At 46.6% G+C, this 20,667-nt stretch overlaps 1 protein-coding gene across 1 annotated transcript in view; it reads right to left on the bottom strand.

The window, feature by feature from the left end:
- Positions 1 to 11,978: 11,978 nt before the first annotated feature.
- The window catches only part of ERCC6L2 (ERCC excision repair 6 like 2), a 157,170-nt gene continuing 148,481 nt past the window's right edge, over positions 11,979 to 20,667 (bottom strand). Inside the window, exon 19 of the mRNA XM_027094256.1 lies at positions 11,979 to 12,395. Coding sequence (XP_026950057.1) covers positions 12,335 to 12,395 — 61 coding nt within the window. The 3' untranslated portion in view covers positions 11,979 to 12,334. The remainder of the gene's footprint in view (positions 12,396 to 20,667) is intronic.

The following is a 20,667-nucleotide window of genomic DNA, read 5'->3' on the forward strand; positions in this document are numbered from 1 at the left end:
TCCGTCATCACAGCCACAGCAGTGGGTGGAGGGCTTTGAATATGGCATCACTCCAACTTCCTCTTCTGCCTCCTTTGTCCATTTAAGATTACACTGGACTTGTGATTGCATTGGGCCCACCTGGATAATCCAAGATAATCTCCCCAGTTTAAGGTCTGTTTGGGAGCAACCTTAATCCTATCTGCTACCTGAATTCCCTGTTGTCAGATAAGGTAACACATTCACTCGTTCCAGGGGTTAGGAGGTAGCCATCAGACCTACCACACTGGTCCACAGCAAAATGAGAAAAATAACAACGTAGTGATTTTCCTATGAAGCTATTTTTTTTAAAAAAAATTTGTAATTCTGAACGTATGCCTTTGCAATTTGAGGGAGAGGATGTTAAATAGTATGAAATGTCCTTTTGAGAAGAAACGAAAAGTTGGCAAACTGACATTTTCCTGGTCCGTGAAGTTCCAACCTGTGGAACTAGTAGTGGAACCTGTGGAAACAGTCCCATGGACATGCTCCCCCAGAGCATCATCTGCGTGGCAGTCAGAGGCTGGCAACCTCAGGGTGCTACTGAGGCGACCGGGTGTCCTGAAGGACGCAGCCCCACTGAGAATCATGGAGATGTGAGGGTGTCAATGACAGGGGCTTATCATTCCATTCAGATCGGCTCCCTGATTAGTACTTGGATTGGGCTGAAGAGTGGGGGCCCCAGGCTGTGAGCAACCACGGGATGGCTGCAGGAGGCAAGCTGACATAACATGTGTCACAGTCCTTAGCTGACAGGTGTTTGTCTAAGGCTAACGTGGGTCCATGGTTGCAATCAGAGGGCTGTGTGGTTTTTGAAAAGCCACTCAACCTCGCTCAGCCTGTTTCCTTGTCATCAATTAAATAAAGAGCATAATACCTTCCTTAAGGGCCTTATGAGGCTAAATGAGATCCTATATGAGAGGAATTTGTGTGGTCCACACACTTATACTATATAATCAAATAAACAAATACCAGTTTTTACCTTACCTGATAGAGAATACTCTTGATATTTTTGAGGGTTAAAGATAACTGTAATCTTTAACGAAATGTATTTCTTGGTTTTTGCCATTGTCATTTGTCTTTAGAGAAACAAACCAGACAACTTTAAAATAGCTTCTAAGGCAGCATTTCAGTTTCAAGATGTTGAGAGACAAATTCACTCAAGAGATGGGATAAAATCCAGCCATTAGCAAGCGGATGAATTTAGTTCAAATGTTGTGTGTTTATAATATTTTGAAAATGTTTAATGGTCTATTAGTTGCGCAGGTAAGGATTTACCTACTGGTGAGGGCTTTTAAAATATTAGCAAATGATTTGAAAGATTAAAAAGAAAGAAAAAAAAGGAGAAAAAAAGGAGAGAAAAAGTTTGGTTTTGGTTGATTACCTTAAAAGTCATATAAATGGCTTTTTTACAGATAGTAAAATTAATATATAGATATTGATGGATATATAAAGAGATTATATAAAGGAGAAAACAATAGTCACTCTTATTCCCGTGACCCAGAACGCTGCTAACATTTTGTTGTATTCCATTCTGCTGTTTCCTTTTTAACGGGCAAGAATAAAGTGATTTTCATACTGTACTGCTACCCCATAGAATCCTACCAGCATAGACAAATGACTTCAGCTCAACCACAGAAAACCTTGTGGGCTTTTCTAATTATTACAGAATCTATATCTACCCTCCAATATTTCTAGATGTCCAGCAATATCTACTTGGATTCCCCCTATATTTTCCATTTTTCCTCTCTCCTAGAAATTCCTTGAATCTTTTAGTACTCTCCACAGCACTGGTCTAAATGAACACAGCTTTTAGAACCACACTGGGGTTCATCCATGGCCACAGATGCTGAGGAACCCAAGGACAAGGAAGGTAGGGAGAGAAGGAGACACAAGTCCCGTTTCCCTTCTCCCTGTCCTTGGGCATTATCTCATGACCACCGTGGTAGCATGGTGGCTGGGGCTCGGCCCTTTGTCCCACCTTCTGCTCACTCCTGACCTGCTGGGGCCGGAGCACTAAACAACTTTACCAAACTCTCTTGTACCTGAATGTTTTCACATGAGTTCGAGTTAACCACTCAGATCCATCTGTGACAGGCTTGGAAGATGGGAGCGAGGCAGGGTTGACGTCTGCGGTTTCTGCAGGCTCGCGGACATCAGGAGCCACGGGCGCCTTCCATTGAGCTGGGGTAGCTGGTAGCGAACAGGTGTGATTTCTGGAGCCTGCCTCTGTAGTGGCTGTTTCTTGATTACAGAAGAGGCAGCAGCCTTTTGGTGGCTCCATTCTGCAGGGTGGCTTTGAGAATCACCTCTGAAATCTCTCCCTAGAGGTGGTTTCAGAATCACCTCCCACTGCTTTTACAAGCCATTTTGCTTAATTAATCCCAACTCACTTACACTAGCTAGAATGGATTCTATTCTCTGCATCTGAGCCCCCACTGATACAGCTATTCTACAGGATCGATCTATTTTGAGCATCTGCTATGAGTTCACATTGTACTAGGCAAGAAGGAGTCCGTCAGAGAAGTACTAGAACGGTTCGCAATGAGCTGCACCAAAGTTACGTTAATCCTCTCCATTGCCTTAAGAGCAAAGTACTGGGCTTCTCTGGTGGCGCAGTGGTTGAGAGTCCGCCTGCCGATGCAGGGGACACGGGTTTGTGGCCCGGTCCGGGAAGATCCCACATGCTGTGGAGCGGCTGGGCCCGTGAGCCATGGCCGCTGAGCCTGCGCGTCCGGAGCCTGTGCTCCGCAATGGGAGAGGCCACAAAAGTGAGAGGCTCGCGTACCGCAAAAAAAAAAAGAAAGAAAGAAAGAAAAAAAGAGGAAAGTACTATTATCACTCCTATCATACAGAAGAGGAAATGGAGTCACAGGTGAATTAAATAACTTTCCTGAGAGATTTTGAAACCTGAACTCAAACAAGGGACCATAAATCTCTCTCTCCCATTATGTTTTTCCACATAGTCAGGCTCTTTTCCATCCCTCCCTTACACCATCCCCCAGCAGAATGATATTCCACAAGAAGTCTGTTTAGCTCTTAGAAACTGATTTCTTTATGTCCTGCATTTGAAGTCTGGAATATTAACCAAATAGTGCTACTGCAAAAATACATTCTCAGTCTGTTCCTAGAGGGCTGGAGTGTGCACTACATAGTTCTTGCTTTCTTTGTAGGGGAGATTAGCAGAGGGGGATTGCTCTTCTTTTCACTCCTCCACAGAGATAATTTACCACTATTTGAAGAATTGTATGTTTCTGTGGTTTCTTGGTTTGGAACTGCGACAGACACTGAGACTTCTGCAAACTTCCAATTATTTTCTGCGTGGAATGCAACCGAAGGCACTGATGTCTTCCAGAGAGCAGGTCAACAGGAATCATTTTCTAATAATTAGTCCTATGAATAACACAATTCTCGGAGCCCACTGTCACTCAAGCCTTTCCATTGATGGTTTCAGTAGCTCCAGGTCAGGATTTCACTTTACACATCTAAGGTTCCCCGCCTCCCCACCCCTGTCCTGCTCCATCCAGCACAAAAAGAGGCAATGCGAACTTGACAGAAATGAAAATGCCAAAACCACACATAAGAATCCGGCTTGGGTGTAGCACTCATCTGCTAAGTAAGAAATCTTTCCCCTGAGTGAGTCCTCCACAAACAAGGTCAATCGCAAAAGCCCACACTACCTTAGCCAGGGAGGGGCCAACGGCGCCATTAAAAGCTCTTGCCAGCGGTTACCTCAGACAATGTAAATACAAAACTGGTGCTTGTGTTTATTTAAAGTCACTGGCATTGGGCTCATTCCTGGTAGACAAGGATAATCTTGTTTACAGCAGCATCAGATGACGGACAAGACTCTGTATAACATGAATCAAACGATGTGGGGTGGGGGGGGCGTATAGTTTAAACATGCCCCTCCCCCCCGCATAACAACTAGGGGCATAAACAACTTCCCTCAAGCAAAACAAATTCTGCCAAGATCAAGCTGGAATTCATTTATTATACAGCTTCAAGTTGACTCGTTTCAACATTAAACAACTGCAAGAGCAGAGGGATAAGAACTGATGTCCAAGACCATTACAAGCCTGTCATTTTACTCCTAACATTTTTTTGCAAAATGTGTTTTTGGCTTTGCTGTGTGTTTGCTTGGCAATATTCACTTTCCTGCACATGCTGCCACTCGTGTCACCTCACAGGGGAGGTGTGGCTGTGGACTACGCATGCGCATAGACAGCAGAAAGGGGCAAGGGGACCACCTGAAGAGTTGCCATTGTCCTTTCAAAGGCATTTGGCCTGGCGGATAAACCCGGACCTGGGAACCTTAATGAATTTAACGATATAGAGACAGATATTAGGATTTCAGGGCAAATGTACAGAGCTCAAGTAGGGGTCAAAAGTTGGCGATAAGCTCTGCCTCCTTCTGGGGTTCAGACCTGCTAGAACTGATGGCGAGGTCTTGCTGAGATTTACTCACATGAGGAACTACAGGGCCTCCTGGGAAAGACTCATGTCAGTGAAGATGGAATCTAGCAGACAAGCCAGTCCAGAGAAAAGAGTGGCCTACCTGGTGACTCAGTAGCACAGACTCTCAGCAGGAGGTAGTGCCTGGGGAACACAGCAACCCCCAGAAAAAGAGGGTGTGGCCAGGAGAAGGAAGAACAGCAGTGGTGGTGGCACACGGCGTGGGAGGGGCATCCGAGGATAAAGAAACACTGTGTATGGGAGGAGGAAACAGGATGTGAGAAGGAAACAGGATCCTGCCTCTGTAGGGAGAACAGTAAGTGAATGAAGAGTCCTCTCATCCCAGCACAGCACATGTGACACAGGAATAGGAGGCAGACCAGCTGGGAGGGGCCGGCGGGACTTTGTTTCTCTGAAGTCCGATTCCCATTCTGGTTTTTCTCCCTTTGCTGTCTGTTTCTCCCCTAGGTTAGGAGATGTCTTCATCTCAGTGTCCCTGGTATCCTGCAGATGGTGGGATTCGACACTGGGGATGACTCCATGCCCATCTGTGGCCTGCTCTCTCCTGGCCACACCATCTCCCTTGCAGCCCTCTTGGGGTGGGGGCATATCCTGAGTGCCATCTTTGGCTCTGCACAGGCTGTTATGATTCCACTCTTTGGAAAAACCTCCCTGAAGCCTCAAGCTACCCAGAGATGCCACCTTTACCCCCTGTCACCTATTGGCCTGACACTCTCCCATGCATGGTAAGACCTTTGGCATCTGAAGGTAGGTCTTTCTCTCCACCTTACGTCCTGCCTCTGTCCTGACTGCCTTTGCTGTCCATGAACCTTAACTCCACTGTCCTCAACTTTCCTTAACCTTCACCCTGTCCATCTGAACACGTTCTCCTCAAACAAGAAATCCCACTGCCTGACTCCCCTACACCTCATCCCTTCACCCCCACTCCTATACATATGCTCTTTGATTCCTCCAGGCCTGTGCCTTCTCCATCACCTCACCTGAGAGGCGCTTCCTGACCCTACTTCATTCGATTCTCATGCCACTAATGACCCTACTTTCCTGCCCCTTGACCTCTACCAGGGCCCACCTGCCAAACCCTGACCCTGGATCAGTCTCACTGTCTGCCTTCTCTGCTCTCACACTTGGGCAATATATTGGTTATCAATTGTTAATAACAAATTACTCCAAAGCTTAATAGCTTAAAATAGCAAACACTTAGTTTCCTTTATTTAGTCTCTGTGGGCTGAGCTGGGTGGCTGTGGTTCAGGGTCTCTCGGGAGGTTGCAGTGAAGATGTTGGCCAGGGCTGCAGTCATCTGAAGGCTTGACTAGGGCCTTAGGGTCTGCTTCCAAGGGCTCCCTGTGGGGCTATTGACAGGAGGCCTCAGCTCCCGCCACAAGGACCTCTCCATAGGGTTGCTTGAGCATCCTCAGGACATGACGGCTGGCTTCCCCCAGAACAAGTGATCCAAGAAGGAGAAAGAGAAAAGGAGAAGCCACAGGTCTTCTGTGACCTAGAATTGGAAGTCACACACTGTCACTGTCACTTCTGCTACATTCTATTCCTTAGAAGCAAGTTGCTAAGTCCAGCCCACCCTCAAAGTCAGGGGAATGAGACTCAACCTTTTGAAGGGAGGAGTGTTGGGAGCGTGTGGACATTTTTAAAAAACCACCACAAATCACTTCATTCCTTTCCTCTCATGACAGCAATCACTCCACTTTCCTGCCCCCTTGACTACAGTCAGAGCCAACTTGTGAAACCTTAACTGGGCTCAATCTTGTCATCCACCTTCTCTTCTGTGCATGGGCAACTGAGCCCTGATGAAGAAAAATCTCACAAATGGGCGATGGGGCTCATGCTGACGCATTTTCTCCAGCCTCACTGGGCTCTTCCTGCTTCTGGTGTGTCTTCACTGCCGCCCTAGGTGACTCTCACTGCTGTTTCTCGGTGGCGCGTCCAAAGTCCGCCTCCCTTCTCCGGACCCTCACACCACACGCTCTCAGCAGGCAGTTGCCACCAGCTTCATTGAGGGCATCAGCTTCCTCCCTCTTTCACAAGTGAACCTGTATCATAAACTGCCTTCCCTCCCTTCTTAGGGGAAAAGGGGCTTCTCTCCCTATTCAAGCTTGACCATTCCTGATCCAATGCCCTATTCCTCCAGCGATCAGCACAGATTCCTCTCAATCTTTCACCTTCCTACTGGGTTCCCCTGCCCCCCTCACCCCCAAACTAAGAACAAACTCATGTTTGTTCCAACCTTCTTTTTTAAAAGGTGAGACAAAATAACAATCCACCCTTGGCCCAGTCTCTCCCCTACCACACAAGACACCCATAGTTGGACGGTCTTCTGTCTCCTCTACTTCACAGTTGAGCTGTGTAGAAAGAGTGGTCTTCACTCTTGGTCTCTTCTTCCACCCTTCCCACCACCACCCACCTCTCAACCCTTGGCAACCTAGCTTTCCCCTCCCTGGCTTCCATGATGCCCTGGGGGCCACCACACAGCCAGCTCCACAGATGATCCTGTCTTGTGTGGCCTCCACGTAGCCCTGGACTCCCTGTCGATATGTCGTTCCCTCTGACACTCTCTCCCCATTCCTGTCTGTCACCTCATTCTCCTCTGGCTCCTCTCTTTCTTCCTAGAATGTTCTTGGTCTCTCTGAGGTATCTCACCAAACTCATGTCACCTTCGCCCTGGCCTTCTGCAGCTGCACTTCTAGCCCCGTCCTTGTTACGGAGAGCACAACTTGCTGCCCAGCAGTCCATGGCCCTGCTCCACCTGGATGTCACATGCGAACCTTAACCTTGACACGTCCGAAGCTAGACTGATCACATTTCCTCCTAAATTTGGCATCTCTGTCCACCTGGTCACTCAAACCAGAACCTGGGAGCCTTCCGTCTTCCCCCCCATATGACCAATCAATTAAGTAATCTTGGGAAACAAACAAAACAATAATAATTACAAAAATGGCTGAGGCCATACTGCCGGGGTTCACAGCTGCCTCGGCCACCTCCTGACCTGCTGGCATGGGGCAAGGCCCGTCACCTCTGTGCCTCTGCTTTCTCCTCAGTAAACTGGGCATAATAACAGTATATACTTCATAGGGATGTTGTGCTGGTTTTTGTGATGAATACACGTAGTGCCAGAGAGTAAGAGCTCAGTAAAGATTGGCTCTGACCACCACTGCTCTTCACCCCAAGGGATAGACGTGGCCTAGGAGTGCTACTCAAGGTCTGGTCCACAGACTGGGGCCAGTTTGGGAAATACTTGTCATTGGTTTGCAACGAGATGAGTTCAGAAGTTGAGAGTAAGCGTGTTAAACTCTTTTAAACTGTTTTAACCCTGAAGTGTTCTAAACTGTTATAGGGTCTGATGGATAATTTTATACAGCTTGAATCTAATGATGAGAAATTAGGGCTTCATCTCACACCCATTGGGGCCACTATCAAAAGACCAGAAGAGGGCTTCCCTGGTGGCACAGTGGTTGAGAGTCCGCCTGCCGATGCAGGGGACGCGGATTCATGCCCCGGTCCGGGAAGATCCCACATGTCGTGGAGCGGCTGGGCCCGTGAGCCATGGCTGCTGAGCCTGTGCGTCCGGAGCCTGTGCTCCGCAACGGGAGAGGCCACAGCAGTGAGAGGCCTGCATACCGCAAAAAAACAAAACAAAACAAAAAAAAACCCAGAAGATAACAAGTGCTGGTGAGGATGCGGAGACATTGGAATACTGTGCACTACTGGTGCAGATGTAAAATGCTGCAGCCACTGTGGAAAAGAGTATTGCAGTTAGTAAAAATATTTTTAAAAATTACCATGCAGTTGGCAATTCTACTTCTGGGTATACCCCCCAAAGAATTGAAAGGAAGGATTGAACAGATATTTGTACACCCATATTCATAGTATCATTATTCATTAGCCAAAAGATAGGTGAAACCCAAGTGTCCATTGTAGGATTAAAGGATAAACAAAATGTAGAATATTATTCAGACTTAAAAAGGAAGGAAATTCTGCCACATGCTACAACATGGATGAAATCTGAGGGCATTACGCTGGGTAAAACAAGCCAGACACAAAAGGACAAGTACTGTACCATTCCACTTGAATGAGGTACCCAGAGTAGTCCAAAGTAGAAGGGTGGTTGCCATGGGCTGGGGCAAGAGAGAATACAAGGTTGTTTAATGGGTAGTTTCAGTTTTGCAAGACGGAAAAGTTCTGGAGATTGGTTGCATAACAGTGTGACTGTACTTAACACTACTGAACTATATATGATGAAAAATGGTTAGGATGGTAAATTTTATGTTGTGTATATTTGATCCCAATTTAAAAACTGTTTTGATAAAAAATTAGGGCTTATAGTGTGTATATTCTTTTAAAATTTCACTTTCTCTGGTAACATGTTTTATAAAAGTATCTGTCCAAGAAGGATTGGAAACAAAACAAACGGGTCCTCCAGCGCATACTACAGATGCTTCCAGAAGTTCTGCCCTGGGTCAGGCTCTCCACCCTTCCTTACTGGTTTGCCTGCCTGCACTCTCACCCCTCTCCAATCCATTTCTCACCCTGTGGCTACATTCATCTTTCTAAAGGGCAAGTCTAACATCGTGTCCGTCTTGGGCAAAGTTGTTCAGTCGTTTTCTGCTTGCTTTGAGAAACACCTCCAACTCCTCAGCTAAGCACTCCTCTGGGCTCCAGTCTGTGCCCCTGCCCAACCTCACCCATGGATGGATCCGCCAATCCTCTGAACATCCCAGGGGACTCTGCATCTCCTGGTGGGGGCACTGGCTGCTCTTTTGCTTGTAATGCCTTTGCCTCTGTGTCCCATCCACCTAATTCTGGCTTGTCTGTCAAAGGCCATCTTTTCCCAGAAGCCTCCTCTGAAAGTCTAGGAAACCACTAGGAGTATGAGTAGCCGTACGAAAATGAGCTTCCTTGGCATGGACACGAATTTAAGAAGCTGTAAAGTAAGAGGTCAGGCACTTTGATGTGCTATAGGAGGGAAGCTTTAGACAAGCCAGTACTTGACACTCCCCAAATGATGCCTGGAAGGTCCTCCGCCACTTGCCATGTGTTTTTGTGTCTCTCACCGTTTCCTCCTCCAGATTCTTTAGCAAATCAGGGGTTCTTCAAAGCCAGCGGGCTCCAGGCAGGTGGATGGTGTCAGACAACAGGGCCCTGAGGGTGTGAACCTCTGGGGACTCCCAGCCGGGCCCCGCCCTGTCCCCACCCTGCGCCACATGGAGAGGGCAGGCAGTGCAGAGTCCCCTGGGCCTGTCAGGCCCCTGAAGGTTGCTGTCTTTCCTTTCAACTTGGGAGAAGAGAGAGAGGCTTCAGGACAGGTTTCTGACGTGCTTCCCAGCGAGTGGGGAGCGGCCCGGGCAGAGCAGGCTGCCACAACCCAGCAGCTGGGCTATGCGGACAGCTGGTCCTTCCATGGCTCCTTCCCCCCCGAGGTCCTGCAGTGGCCTTGACCTCCCTGCTCCATCCTGCATGGGGGTTGGGGCTTCCTGCCAGTGCTGGCCTGCACCCTGCTTGGGGCGCCTAGATTCAAACCATGTGCCCAAACCCCCAAATACATTTTTGTAATCTGTCCAAATGATAACTGCAGACAGAAAGGGGCATCTCTTTTATTTTGTGATGGCTACAAGAAGGGGCAGTGTCCTCCCAAGGCCAGCATTCCTTCCTGGATACCTAGTTCCCAGCCTCTTCCTGTGTGGGATGATTCTTCAAATAGCAAAAAAAAAAAGAGAAAAAGAAAAATTATTATATGAAGACCCAAAGTAGAAATTAGGAATTATCTATGGTTTCCTGTAATCCTCTCAGGTATAATATGTCAGATTCAAACTGTAAACTATGTCTGGGATGAAATTCTACTTGAAACGTTTTTTTGTGGTTCCTAGTAATGACTAGGGACTGGCAGGTTTACACAAACAAAATGAATATTATAATTTTGTGGGTAAGCAAATAAATTACTTTTATAGGATTTAGGCACTTTCCATGGAAGCTTTATCTAAAAAGGCACTTATGCATAAAGATTGCCTAATAGCCAACTTGTGACCCTTGAGGCCTGGTTCTGTGATTAAACAGGAAGTGGGGGCCGTGCCTCTGCAGGCTTTCTGATTAAATAGGGAAATACAGAATGCTTGATAAGTAGATTCTTGCTTGATTTGTAAGACAGCTGGGAGCCTTGAGACTTTGACCTACAGACAAGGGAATTGCCCTTTTCACAGGCCATCAAGTACCTGATGGAGTTTGTGGAGGACAATGACATTTTAGAGGTGGTCAGCATTGTATCTTGGCCACAGAGAAGCTCTCTCTGGCTCTCCATGAGATCTCTGCTGGTTTTAAATTGCTGCAAGGTATACTGGGGTCCCTTCGAGTTTTCATAGCTCCGAAGCATGACATTACTGACATATAAAAAGGCTCCGGGCTTCCCTGGTGGCGCAGTGGTTGAGAGTCCGCCTGCCGATGCAGGGGACGCGGGTTCGTGCCCCGGTCCGGGAAGATCCCACATGCCGCGGAGCGGCTGGGCCCGTGAGCCATGGCCGCTGAGCCTGCGCGTCCGGAGCCTGTGCTCCGCAACGGGAGAGGCCACAACAGTGAGAGGCCCGCGTACCGCCAAAAAAAAAAGAAAAAAGAAAAAGGGCTCTGGAAGGATGACTATCAAAGCTGAAGGGCTGTGTTTGTATGAGTACCCAAACAAACCCGCCAGGGAGATATACGGTGAGAGACAAACTTGGAATCTGAGGCAAAGATAAACAAGCCAGTTTCAGCGACAGAGCCCAATTACCGCCGGGTCTCCTAGGAAATGTTCTATGAGGAGCTGTCACTGGCACAAACCCTCTGAGGAGAGAGAGGCTGTGGAAAAAGAGCCTGAGTGAGATGCTACGTGCAGGTTCCACTTAGCTGGCCTCGCTCGGCCCAGCTCCCGTTGCCCCAAGTGAAATGGATCTGCTCTTTCCTGGAGGCTCCAGTGGGCGGCATGTTCAGATCTGGGGTCCCTGGCTCTTTCTTGGTGAAGGGAGGTACGTGTAGCGCTGGCCTTGGGGCCCAGGGCATGTGTGGAAGGTTCCCAGTGCGAGATACCCAGGCCCAGCCCGGGAGCTTTGAGGAAGGGGAATGTGGAAGCTGCCAGCCCCTCTCTGCCCCCAGGCGTACACATCCCTTAGCTGCAGGACCCTGGACAGACCTGCATCATGTCAATGACCCGTATTGTGCCACTGATGAGTTGAGGGCCCTGAGATTTCATTTTTCTACCCTTATTTGATTCAAATGTTGTCCAAAGTCAGTTGGATCTTAAAAAATAACTGGTGGAAATGTTGTTTGCTCTTAATGTGGATGGTGGATGGACAGCCTGCCCTTCCTGGGGTGGGCCTGGGGCAGGGGGCAGGTGGGAGGGCAGTCAGGTCTGCAGTGGCCAGGGAAGGCTCTTGTCAGTGCGGAGCTGAACCAGTGGTGTTCAGTGGGTGTGGGTGTGGGCCTGGGGGTGTGGGCAGTGGGTGCCCAGGGATGGAGAGCAAAGAGGGCTCAGGGCTCTACACAATTCCTTTCTATTTGCAAACAGTTATGGAAACACATATGCAAGCTGGTTGCTGCCCTGAGGGTTTGGGCAGGTAGCCCAACCATCCCCTGGGTCCTGGTGCCTGGGCACCTCAGCTTTATAGCATTTGGAAGGCAACTTGATTGGAGCAGGCTGTGGACGTTGCTGATGCGGGTACATTATTTTTTGTTGGATTCAAGCCCTCCTTTGCTTGTTGAGAAAATTTGTTCTGGATGAGTATTGGCAACAATACGTCATTCTGGTTATTTTCGATGACTCCAGGCTCCCATCACAGATCTCTGGGTGCCCTTGGTATACAATCATCTATTCAGGCTCTGGGTCAAGTGTCAGCTCCTTAAGGGGAGAACTTCTCTGACCAGTCTTCCTAAAAAACAAACAAACAAAACTCAAACAACATAAAATGACCCATCCTGGCCTACTTCATTCATATCACCTTAACTCTATCTGGAAATATTTATTTCTCTGCTTGTTGATTATCTCTGTCCCATTAGACATGAGCTCCATGAGAGCAGAAACCTTGTTTGTATGGTCACTGCTCTATCCTTGGCATCTAAAACTATGCCTGAAATATAGCAGGTGCTTAAAAAAAATTGTGGAATGAATGAATGTGCTTTGAAATGTACACAGGATTTGTTTTTTATCAGGTTGGTAAGACATGTGGAAATGGCTGCCATTAAAGAAGAAGTCTGTACTCACAGATCCCTAGAAACTGGAGGCATAGCAGGGCCATGTGGGGGAGCACCAGGGTCCATCAGGAGGCAGAAAGAGAGGGTAAAGCATGGGCACAAGCCTTCATTGTGACTTTTGTGGGAAGGGATGGATGAGGTAGGGTGAACAGCTGAGCAGTCTCAAGATTGAATAGTCTGAATAATTTCTGTAGCTCTGGGCTATAGGGGTGGTCCCTCCTTGTCTAGTATTTTGTGATTAGGGCAGAGGATATGGCCTCTAGGAGTGTAAAATCCAGATAGAGGAGGTGGTTTGGAGTGTGGGCTCTGGATGGGTTAGTTTGCATCTGAAAGATATGCAGGCAAGTTGTTTGCTGCCTGGAGGAATTAGCTAATCCTGGGAGGGGCAGTCCCTCACTGGGTCCCCAAAGCCCTGAGATGTCAAAGTATCATAAAATATAGACAACATAAAACAAGATTAATACAGAATGACTCTTTGACATGCATAGAAATGTAGAAGTTATGGGTACAGATGTTTAGACAAATGTGATAACCAAACACAGAGTGAGCTAAGACAACTGGAGCTATCATATTGGAGCTATCATTTATATTGGTCCTGAAATCAACATGTTCCCTCTGGGTGGTTTTGCCAATGGAATTGTCAGTGGGGAATGATCTTTTCTGACACCACCCCTCCAAAATTTTTTACTGGAGTATAACATACATACAGAGGAATGCATCCATCATAAGGTACAGCTCATGAATGTTCACAAAGTGAGCACACCCAGGAAACCAGCCCTCTTGTTCCCTGTTCATTTCCAATGGCAACCACCATCCTGACGTCTAATAGCATTAGTTAGTTTTGCCTGTTTTTGTTTTTTTTTTTCTTTGTGGTACGCGGGCCTCTCACTGTTGTGGTCTCTCCCATTGCAGAGCACAGGCTCCGGACGCGCAGGCTCAGCGGCCATGGCTCACGGGTCCAGCCGCTCCGCGGTATGTGGGATCTTCCCGGACCGGGGCACGAACCCGTGTCCCCTGCATCGGCAGGCGGACTCTCAACCACTGCGCCACCAGGGAAGTCCTTGCCTGTTTTTTACCTTCATAAAAAAGGATTCATATTATGCCTCACTTTTTTGTCTAATTATATTTGTGAAATTCATGAATATTATTGCCCATGTGGAAGACAGTCCATTCTCATTGCTGTACGGTATCCCATTGTAGGGATACACCACAATTTATCCATTCAAATGTAAGGGGCGTTCGGGAAACTTCCAGTTTGGGACTCTGGCCCCTCCACTGATTTTTTGCCCACTGGTGTGTCAGGCAGCAGTTCAGTTTTTTTTTTTTTTTGCGGTACGCGGGCCTCTCACTGTTGTGGCCTCTCCCGTTGCGGAGCACAGGCTCCGGACCCGCAGGCTCAGCAGCCATGGCTCACGGGCCCAGCCGCTCCGCGGCACGCGGGATCCTCCCGGACCAGGGCACGAACCCGTGTCCCCTGCATCGGCAGGCGGACTCTCAACCACTGCGCCACCAGGGAAGCCCTAGCATTTCAGTTTTGACCAACAGAACTTACACTGGACAACTTGGTTCAAAAAGGTGGGTTTATTGGAACCATTCTAAGGAGCTCACAGAATAGAAGGAAAAGAGGGAAAAGCCAGGCTTTGAAAAGGATGTGAGTCAGGTCTCCCCCTACTAGGGGGGGATTTTGGTAGGGAGAACTTGTGGATGACCTCTTTAGGTGGAATTGTTAGTTGCCCCACCTGCACAGAACAAAGTTTTCTACCTGCTGTGTGAACACTAGTGGCCTACAGGAATTTTATAGTGTCACATGGAAAAAAAAAAGAAGGCCCTGTGGCTAAGGCAGTTGAAAAAAGTGGTTAAAAAGGTTATGCTTCTCGGGACCTTTAATATAAGAGAGTATATTTTAACTTTCCAGGAGAGCAATAGTTCTCAAACTTGACTTTTTTCATGGCGCATCAACTTCTTTCTTAAGGGACACTAGTGTTCCAAGTAAGACAGCTTTGGGATATGTTTATGCAGAGCAGAGTGTGAATGAATGGGGTAGTAGAAAATACAATTTGGGCTGAATTTTCAATGCAAAGAGGGATTTGGGTAAAGTTAGATAAAGTTCTCTAGAAAATAGAGAACTTTGAAAAGTGTTATAATAACAACATTATTTTGTGTGAGTTTTACAGTTTACAGAGTATCTTCAAGTACACTACCCCAGTCAAATCTGAGGTGGGAGTTATTAGTCCAGATTACAGAATTGATTATTGATGCAATGTGCTCTGAGAAAGCTGAGGGTCGGAGGGACAGAGGAGGACTCAGGCTCATGTGCAAAACTGAATCAAGCCGTCCTCTGACTCTCTTATAGTTGCCAATTTGAGACTGGGTTCTAGATCAGGATTGTAATTTAAGTCATGGGTGTGGGTGAGATCACCTGGGAGAATGTGGAGCAGAAGACCTAAGAGTAAGGCTTGGACAATACCCATGTATAAAGGTCACGTGGATTCTCAGAAAGAACATCTAGTGACATCTCAGGTAAACCAGGAAAATACTGAGATACAGAAGCCAAGGCAAGATAGAGTCTCGGAAGAAAGGACGGGTCAAAAGTCTTGATGTTCAGAGAAGTCAGGTGAGCTCAAGGCTGGAGGACGACCCTGGGTTTATTGCCACAGTGGCCATGGTCACATGTCAGTACACCACTCAGATCCCCCTGCCAGGGAGGACCTGGCCCAAGGAGTGCAGTTTCTGACAGCCTCTAGCTGTGGTGCCCTAAGGATCTTCCTCAGCATTTGAACAAGGCCTGTTCCTCCAGGGCAGCCCTCAACCAGTGGCTGACCAGAGTGGTAGTGCTAGGGCTCAGACTCCCCGAAGCCCAGTGTCCTTCCTACCCTCTCCCCTTCCTGCCCTCTCTTCTTTACAGGTGCCAGATCCACATCAAAGCGTGGTAGGGGGTTCTCCCTGCCTGCTCCTTCCCCCGCCTCCTTTATCTTTCACAGGTGTTAGCCCCAATGAAGCACCTCTAACCCTACAGGTGTTAGCCCCAGTGAAGCACCTCTAACTCTATCTCAGAGTCTGCTTCTAGAAGTACCTGAATTGACACAGTGCCCGTTGGTAACTTCAGCAAGAGATGTTTAGATAGAATTATGAGTCTGGAAGCCAGACTAGGGTGAATTAATATTGAGTAGAAACTGATAAAATGGAACCAGAGTGTATAAACAATTTTAGGAGGTTTGGATGGTCCAAATGCTTTAGGCCATTCGAGGACAGAAACTTTTTGTAAGTATCCTGTAGTCCTCAGAAGAGGTGAGAACCATATGAAAGAAAATCAAAGTAATAACGATGAATCATTTTTCTCTTTTGTAGGTACATCTTTCTCAAAGCTGTATTTTTTTCTTGATGTCTTCGCATAAAGGACCACCCAAAGAAAAGCAAGTTGATTAACATTGTCTCCTCTTTTCCATTTATTGGAAAGTCTTCAATTCCTCACTTTCTTTACCACCCTTATCAGATGATACAAAAACTGTTCAAAAGCCCTTTAGGATATGAAAGAATCAATAAGGTGCTGAAATCAGCACTTTTCAGAAAAAGATAAACTTAGGGTTTTTTTTTTTCCCCCCGACAGAAGCTAACAAAAGGAAATTCTGGGATGCACTTCAGATAGAGGGAAAAAGGGATGGATGGTCAAAGAAGCAATAAGGATTGATGAACAAAGAAAATAAAAATATGGGCATAAATGTAAACAGAATTACCTGTATCAAATCCAAACAATAATAATGTTCTGTGGGGTTTTTAAAGACATAAAACATAATAAAAAGAGCACACTATTTGGGAAGGGAGACTCAGAGTTAAAATTATCTAAGGTCCATGGATTTAAGGAGGAAGATAAAACTATTGATTACCCACAGATTTGGTCTGTTTAGTATGCATGCTAAAATGTTTAGGGAAACAAAATAAGGGAAGTAGCGTGTTCAGCTTTTACCCAAGGAGAGATAAAAACAGAAATGATAAAAATACTCCACTGGGGCTTCCCTGGTGGCGCAGTGGCTGAGAGTCCACCTGCTGATGCAGGGGACATGGGTTCGTGCCCCGGTCCGGGAAGATCCCACATGCTGCAGAGCAGCTGGGCCCGTGAGCCGTAGCCGCTGAGCCTGTGCGTCCAGAGCCTGTGCTCCGCAACGGGAGAGGCCACAGCAGTAAGAGGCCGGCATATCGCAAAAAAACCCCAAAAAACTCCACTGTTTCCAAGGCTCAGGCAGGTCTCTTTCCTGGAGCGTACACTTGATACATGGACTCCTGGGCCTGAAGGGTGGCCAAGGGGTATGTATTCGGTGGAACTAGAAGTTATATGCAAGAGCTGGGATGTCCACAGCACTGCATGTGAGGCCCCTCTCAGTGACTAATGGAGCCATGGGCAGGGAGAGAAGGAGGGTAGGCTGTAGGCTGGAGCCTCCACATGCAATGCTACCCAGGCCCCACAAGTGTTAGGAAAGGAAGGAAAGAAGGAAGGAAGGAAGGAAGGGAGGGAGGAAGGAAGGGAGGAAGGGAGGGAGGGAGGGGGGAAGGGAGGGAGGGAGGGAGGAAGGGAGGGAGGGAGGGAGGAAGGGAGGGAGGGAGGGAGGGAGGAAGGAAGGGAGGGAGGAAGGCCATCTAAGAGTGGCAACTCTGAATACCACTCATCTTGACCTGGAATGGAACTGCAGGGTCAGCCATTGGTTAAGAGCCACGAGGGCAGAGGAGGGTCAGACACTGCTGACTCTGACTCCTAAGTGCAGGAGTATGAAATCCAGGCTCTCTGGCCTCAGGTTAGGATGCCTGTGGGTACTACTTAGCCTCCAGAGTCCCCAGCAAATTCAGACTGAAGCTACATCCACTGGATGCAGCCTGAAATCACATCCTTGCTTGGCTTCCTCCCTCTTTCCCCTCCCCTGGTGGCACTTCTTTAATACATCACATGCAGACCAAACCTTGTCCCAGACCCACTTCTGGGGAACTGGACCTAGGCTGAGGAATCTCATGAGCAAAAGCATGGTGTGTGTGTGGTGTGTGTGTGTGGTGTGTGTGGTGTGTGTACGTGCTGTGTGTGTGTGGTGTGTGTGGTGTGTGTACGTGCTGTGTGTGTGTGGTGTGTGTGGTGTGTGTACGTGCTGTGTGTGTGTGGTGTATGGTCTGTATAGTATATATATGTGTGTGGCGTGTGAAGTGGGAGGAGATGGGCTTGGGGCAAAGTCAGCCCATCTGACACTGTTTGTTTCAGGGTATTCTATATTCTCTCCATTCGATGCCCCAGAAGAGGTGACTGGGGAGAACTGTCCCACGTTCCCCCATTGCTACGTCTCTTCCCCTGCTCGTGATTCCTGCTCCCAGTCTCCCTTCTCTTTGCCCTTTTCCCCTGTGCCAGTTATTAAGCTCCCAAGCCACCCAACTCTGCTCTGCTCTGTCCTGTGGGACCATCATAGGACTCTGACCCTCCCCTCTGTCAGTGGCGCCGTTGGCTCTGCCAATAGGGGGCACTAGAGGGAGACTGCAGAGCTGCAGCCTGAAGCAGACCATGCTCCCTTCCTTGTTTTCAATTAAAAAAAATATTTTTTGGACATCTTTATTGGGGTATAATTGCTTTACAATGGTGTGTTAGTTTCTGCTTTATAAACATGTGAATCAGCTAAACATATACATATATCCCCATATCGCCTCCCTCTTGCATCTCCCTCCCACCCTCCCTATCCCACCCCTCTAGGTGTTCACAAATCGCCAAGCTGATCTCCCTGTGCTATGCGGCTGCTTCCCACTAGCTATCTATTTTACATTCGGTAGTGTATATATGTCCATGCCACTCTCTCACTACATCCCAGCTTCCCCTTCCCCCTCTCAATATCCTCAAGTCCATTCTCTACATCTGCATCTTTATTCCTGTCCTGCCCCTAGGTTCTTCAGAACCTTTTTTTTTTTTTAGATTCCATATATATGTGTCAGCATACAGTATTTGTTTCTCTTTCTGACTTACTTCACTCTGTATGACAGACTCTAGGTCCATCCATCTCACTACAAATAACTCAATTTCATTTCTTTTTATGGCTAAGTAATATTCCATTGTATATGTGCCACATCTTTATCCATTCATCTGTTGATGGACACTTAGGTTGCTTCCATGTCCTGACTCTTGTAAGTAGAGCTGCAATGAACATCATGGTACATAACTCTTTTTGCACTATGGTTTTCTCAGGGTATATGCCCAGTAGTGGGATTGCTGGGTAGTATGGTAGTTCTAGTTTTAGGTTTTTAAGGAACCTCCATACTGTTCTCCATAGTGGCTGTATCAGTTTACATTCCCACCAACAGTGCAAGAGGCTTCTCTTTTCTCCACACCCTCTCCAGCATTTATTGTTTGTAGATTTTTTGATGATTGCCAATCCGACGGGTGTGAGGTGATACCTCATTGTAGTTTTGATTTGTATTTCTCTGAAAATTAGTGATGTTGAGCATCCTTTCATGTGCTTGTTGGCAATCTGTATATCTTCTCTGGAGAAATGTCTATTTAGGTCTTCTGCCCCTTTTTGGATTGGGTTGTTTGTTTTTTGTGATATTGAGCTGCATGAGCGGCTTGTAAATTTTGGAGATTAATCCCTCGTCAGTTGCTTCATTTGCAAATATTTTCTCCCATTCTGAGGGTTATCTTTTCATCTTGTTTATGGTTTTCTTTGCTGTGCAAAAGCTTTTAACTTTCATTAGGTCCCATTTGTTTATTTTTGTTTTTATTTCCATTTCTCTAGGAGGTGGGTCAAAAAGGATCTTGCTGTGATTTATGTCATAGAGTGTTCTGCCTATGTTTTCCTCTAAGAGTTTTACAGTGTCTGGCCTTACATTTAGGTCTGTAATCCATTTTGAGTTTATTTTTGTGTATGGTGTTAGGGAGTGTTCTAATTTAATTCTTTTACATGTAGCTGTCCAGTTTTCCTAGCACCATTTATTGAAGAAGCTGGCTTTTCTCCATTGTATATTCTTGCCTCCTTTATCAAACATACCATGTGTGCATGGGTTTATCTCTGGGCTTTCTATCCTGTTCCAGTGATCTGTATTTCTGTTTTTGTGCCAGTACAATAGTGTCTTGATTACCGTAGCTTTGTAGTATAGTCTGCAGTCTGGGAGCCTGATTCCTCCAGCTCTGTTGTTCTTACTCAGGATTGCTTTGGCTATTTGGAGTCTTTTGTGTTTCCATACACATTGTAAAATTTTTTTGTTCTAGTTCTGTGAAAAATGCCATTGGTAGTTTGATAGGGATTGCACTGAATCTGTAGATTGCTTTGGGGAGTATAGTCATTTTCACAATGTTGATTCTTCCAATGCAAGAACATGGTATATCTCTCCATCTGTTTGTGTCAACTTTGATTTCTTTCATCAGTGTCTTATAGTTTTCTGCATACAGGTCTTTTGTCTCCTTACGTAGGTTTATTCCTAGGTATTTTATTTTTTTTGTTGCAGTGGTAAATGGGAGTGCTTCCTTAATATCTCTTTCAGATTTTTCAGCATTAGTGTATAGGAATGGAAGAGTGCATTAATTTTGTATCCTGCTACTTTACCAAATTCATTGATTAGCTCTAGTAGTTTTCTGGTAGCATCTTTAGGATTCTCTATGTATAGTATCATGTCATCTGCAATCAGTGACAGCTTTACTTTTTCTTTTCTGATTTGGATTCCTTTCATTTCCTTTTCTTCTCTGATTGCTGTGGCTAAAACTTCCAAAACTATGTTGAATTATAGTGGTGAGAGTGGACAACCTTTTCTTGTTCCTGATCTTAGAGGAAATGGTTTCATTTTTTCACCATTGAGAATGATGTTGGTTGTGGGTTTGTCATTTATGGCCTTTATTATGTTGAGGTAAGTTCCCTCTATGCCTACTTTCTGGAGAGTTTTTATCATAAATGGTTGTTGAATTTTGTCAAAAGCTTCTCCTGCCTCTATTGAGATGAT

The sequence above is a fragment of the Aethalodelphis obliquidens genome, unplaced genomic scaffold, assembly GCF_003676395.1.
Source record: "Aethalodelphis obliquidens isolate GAN/ISIS:26980383/991018 unplaced genomic scaffold, ASM367639v1 scaffold88, whole genome shotgun sequence".
In the NCBI taxonomy this organism is placed as follows: Eukaryota; Metazoa; Chordata; class Mammalia; order Artiodactyla; family Delphinidae; genus Aethalodelphis; species Aethalodelphis obliquidens.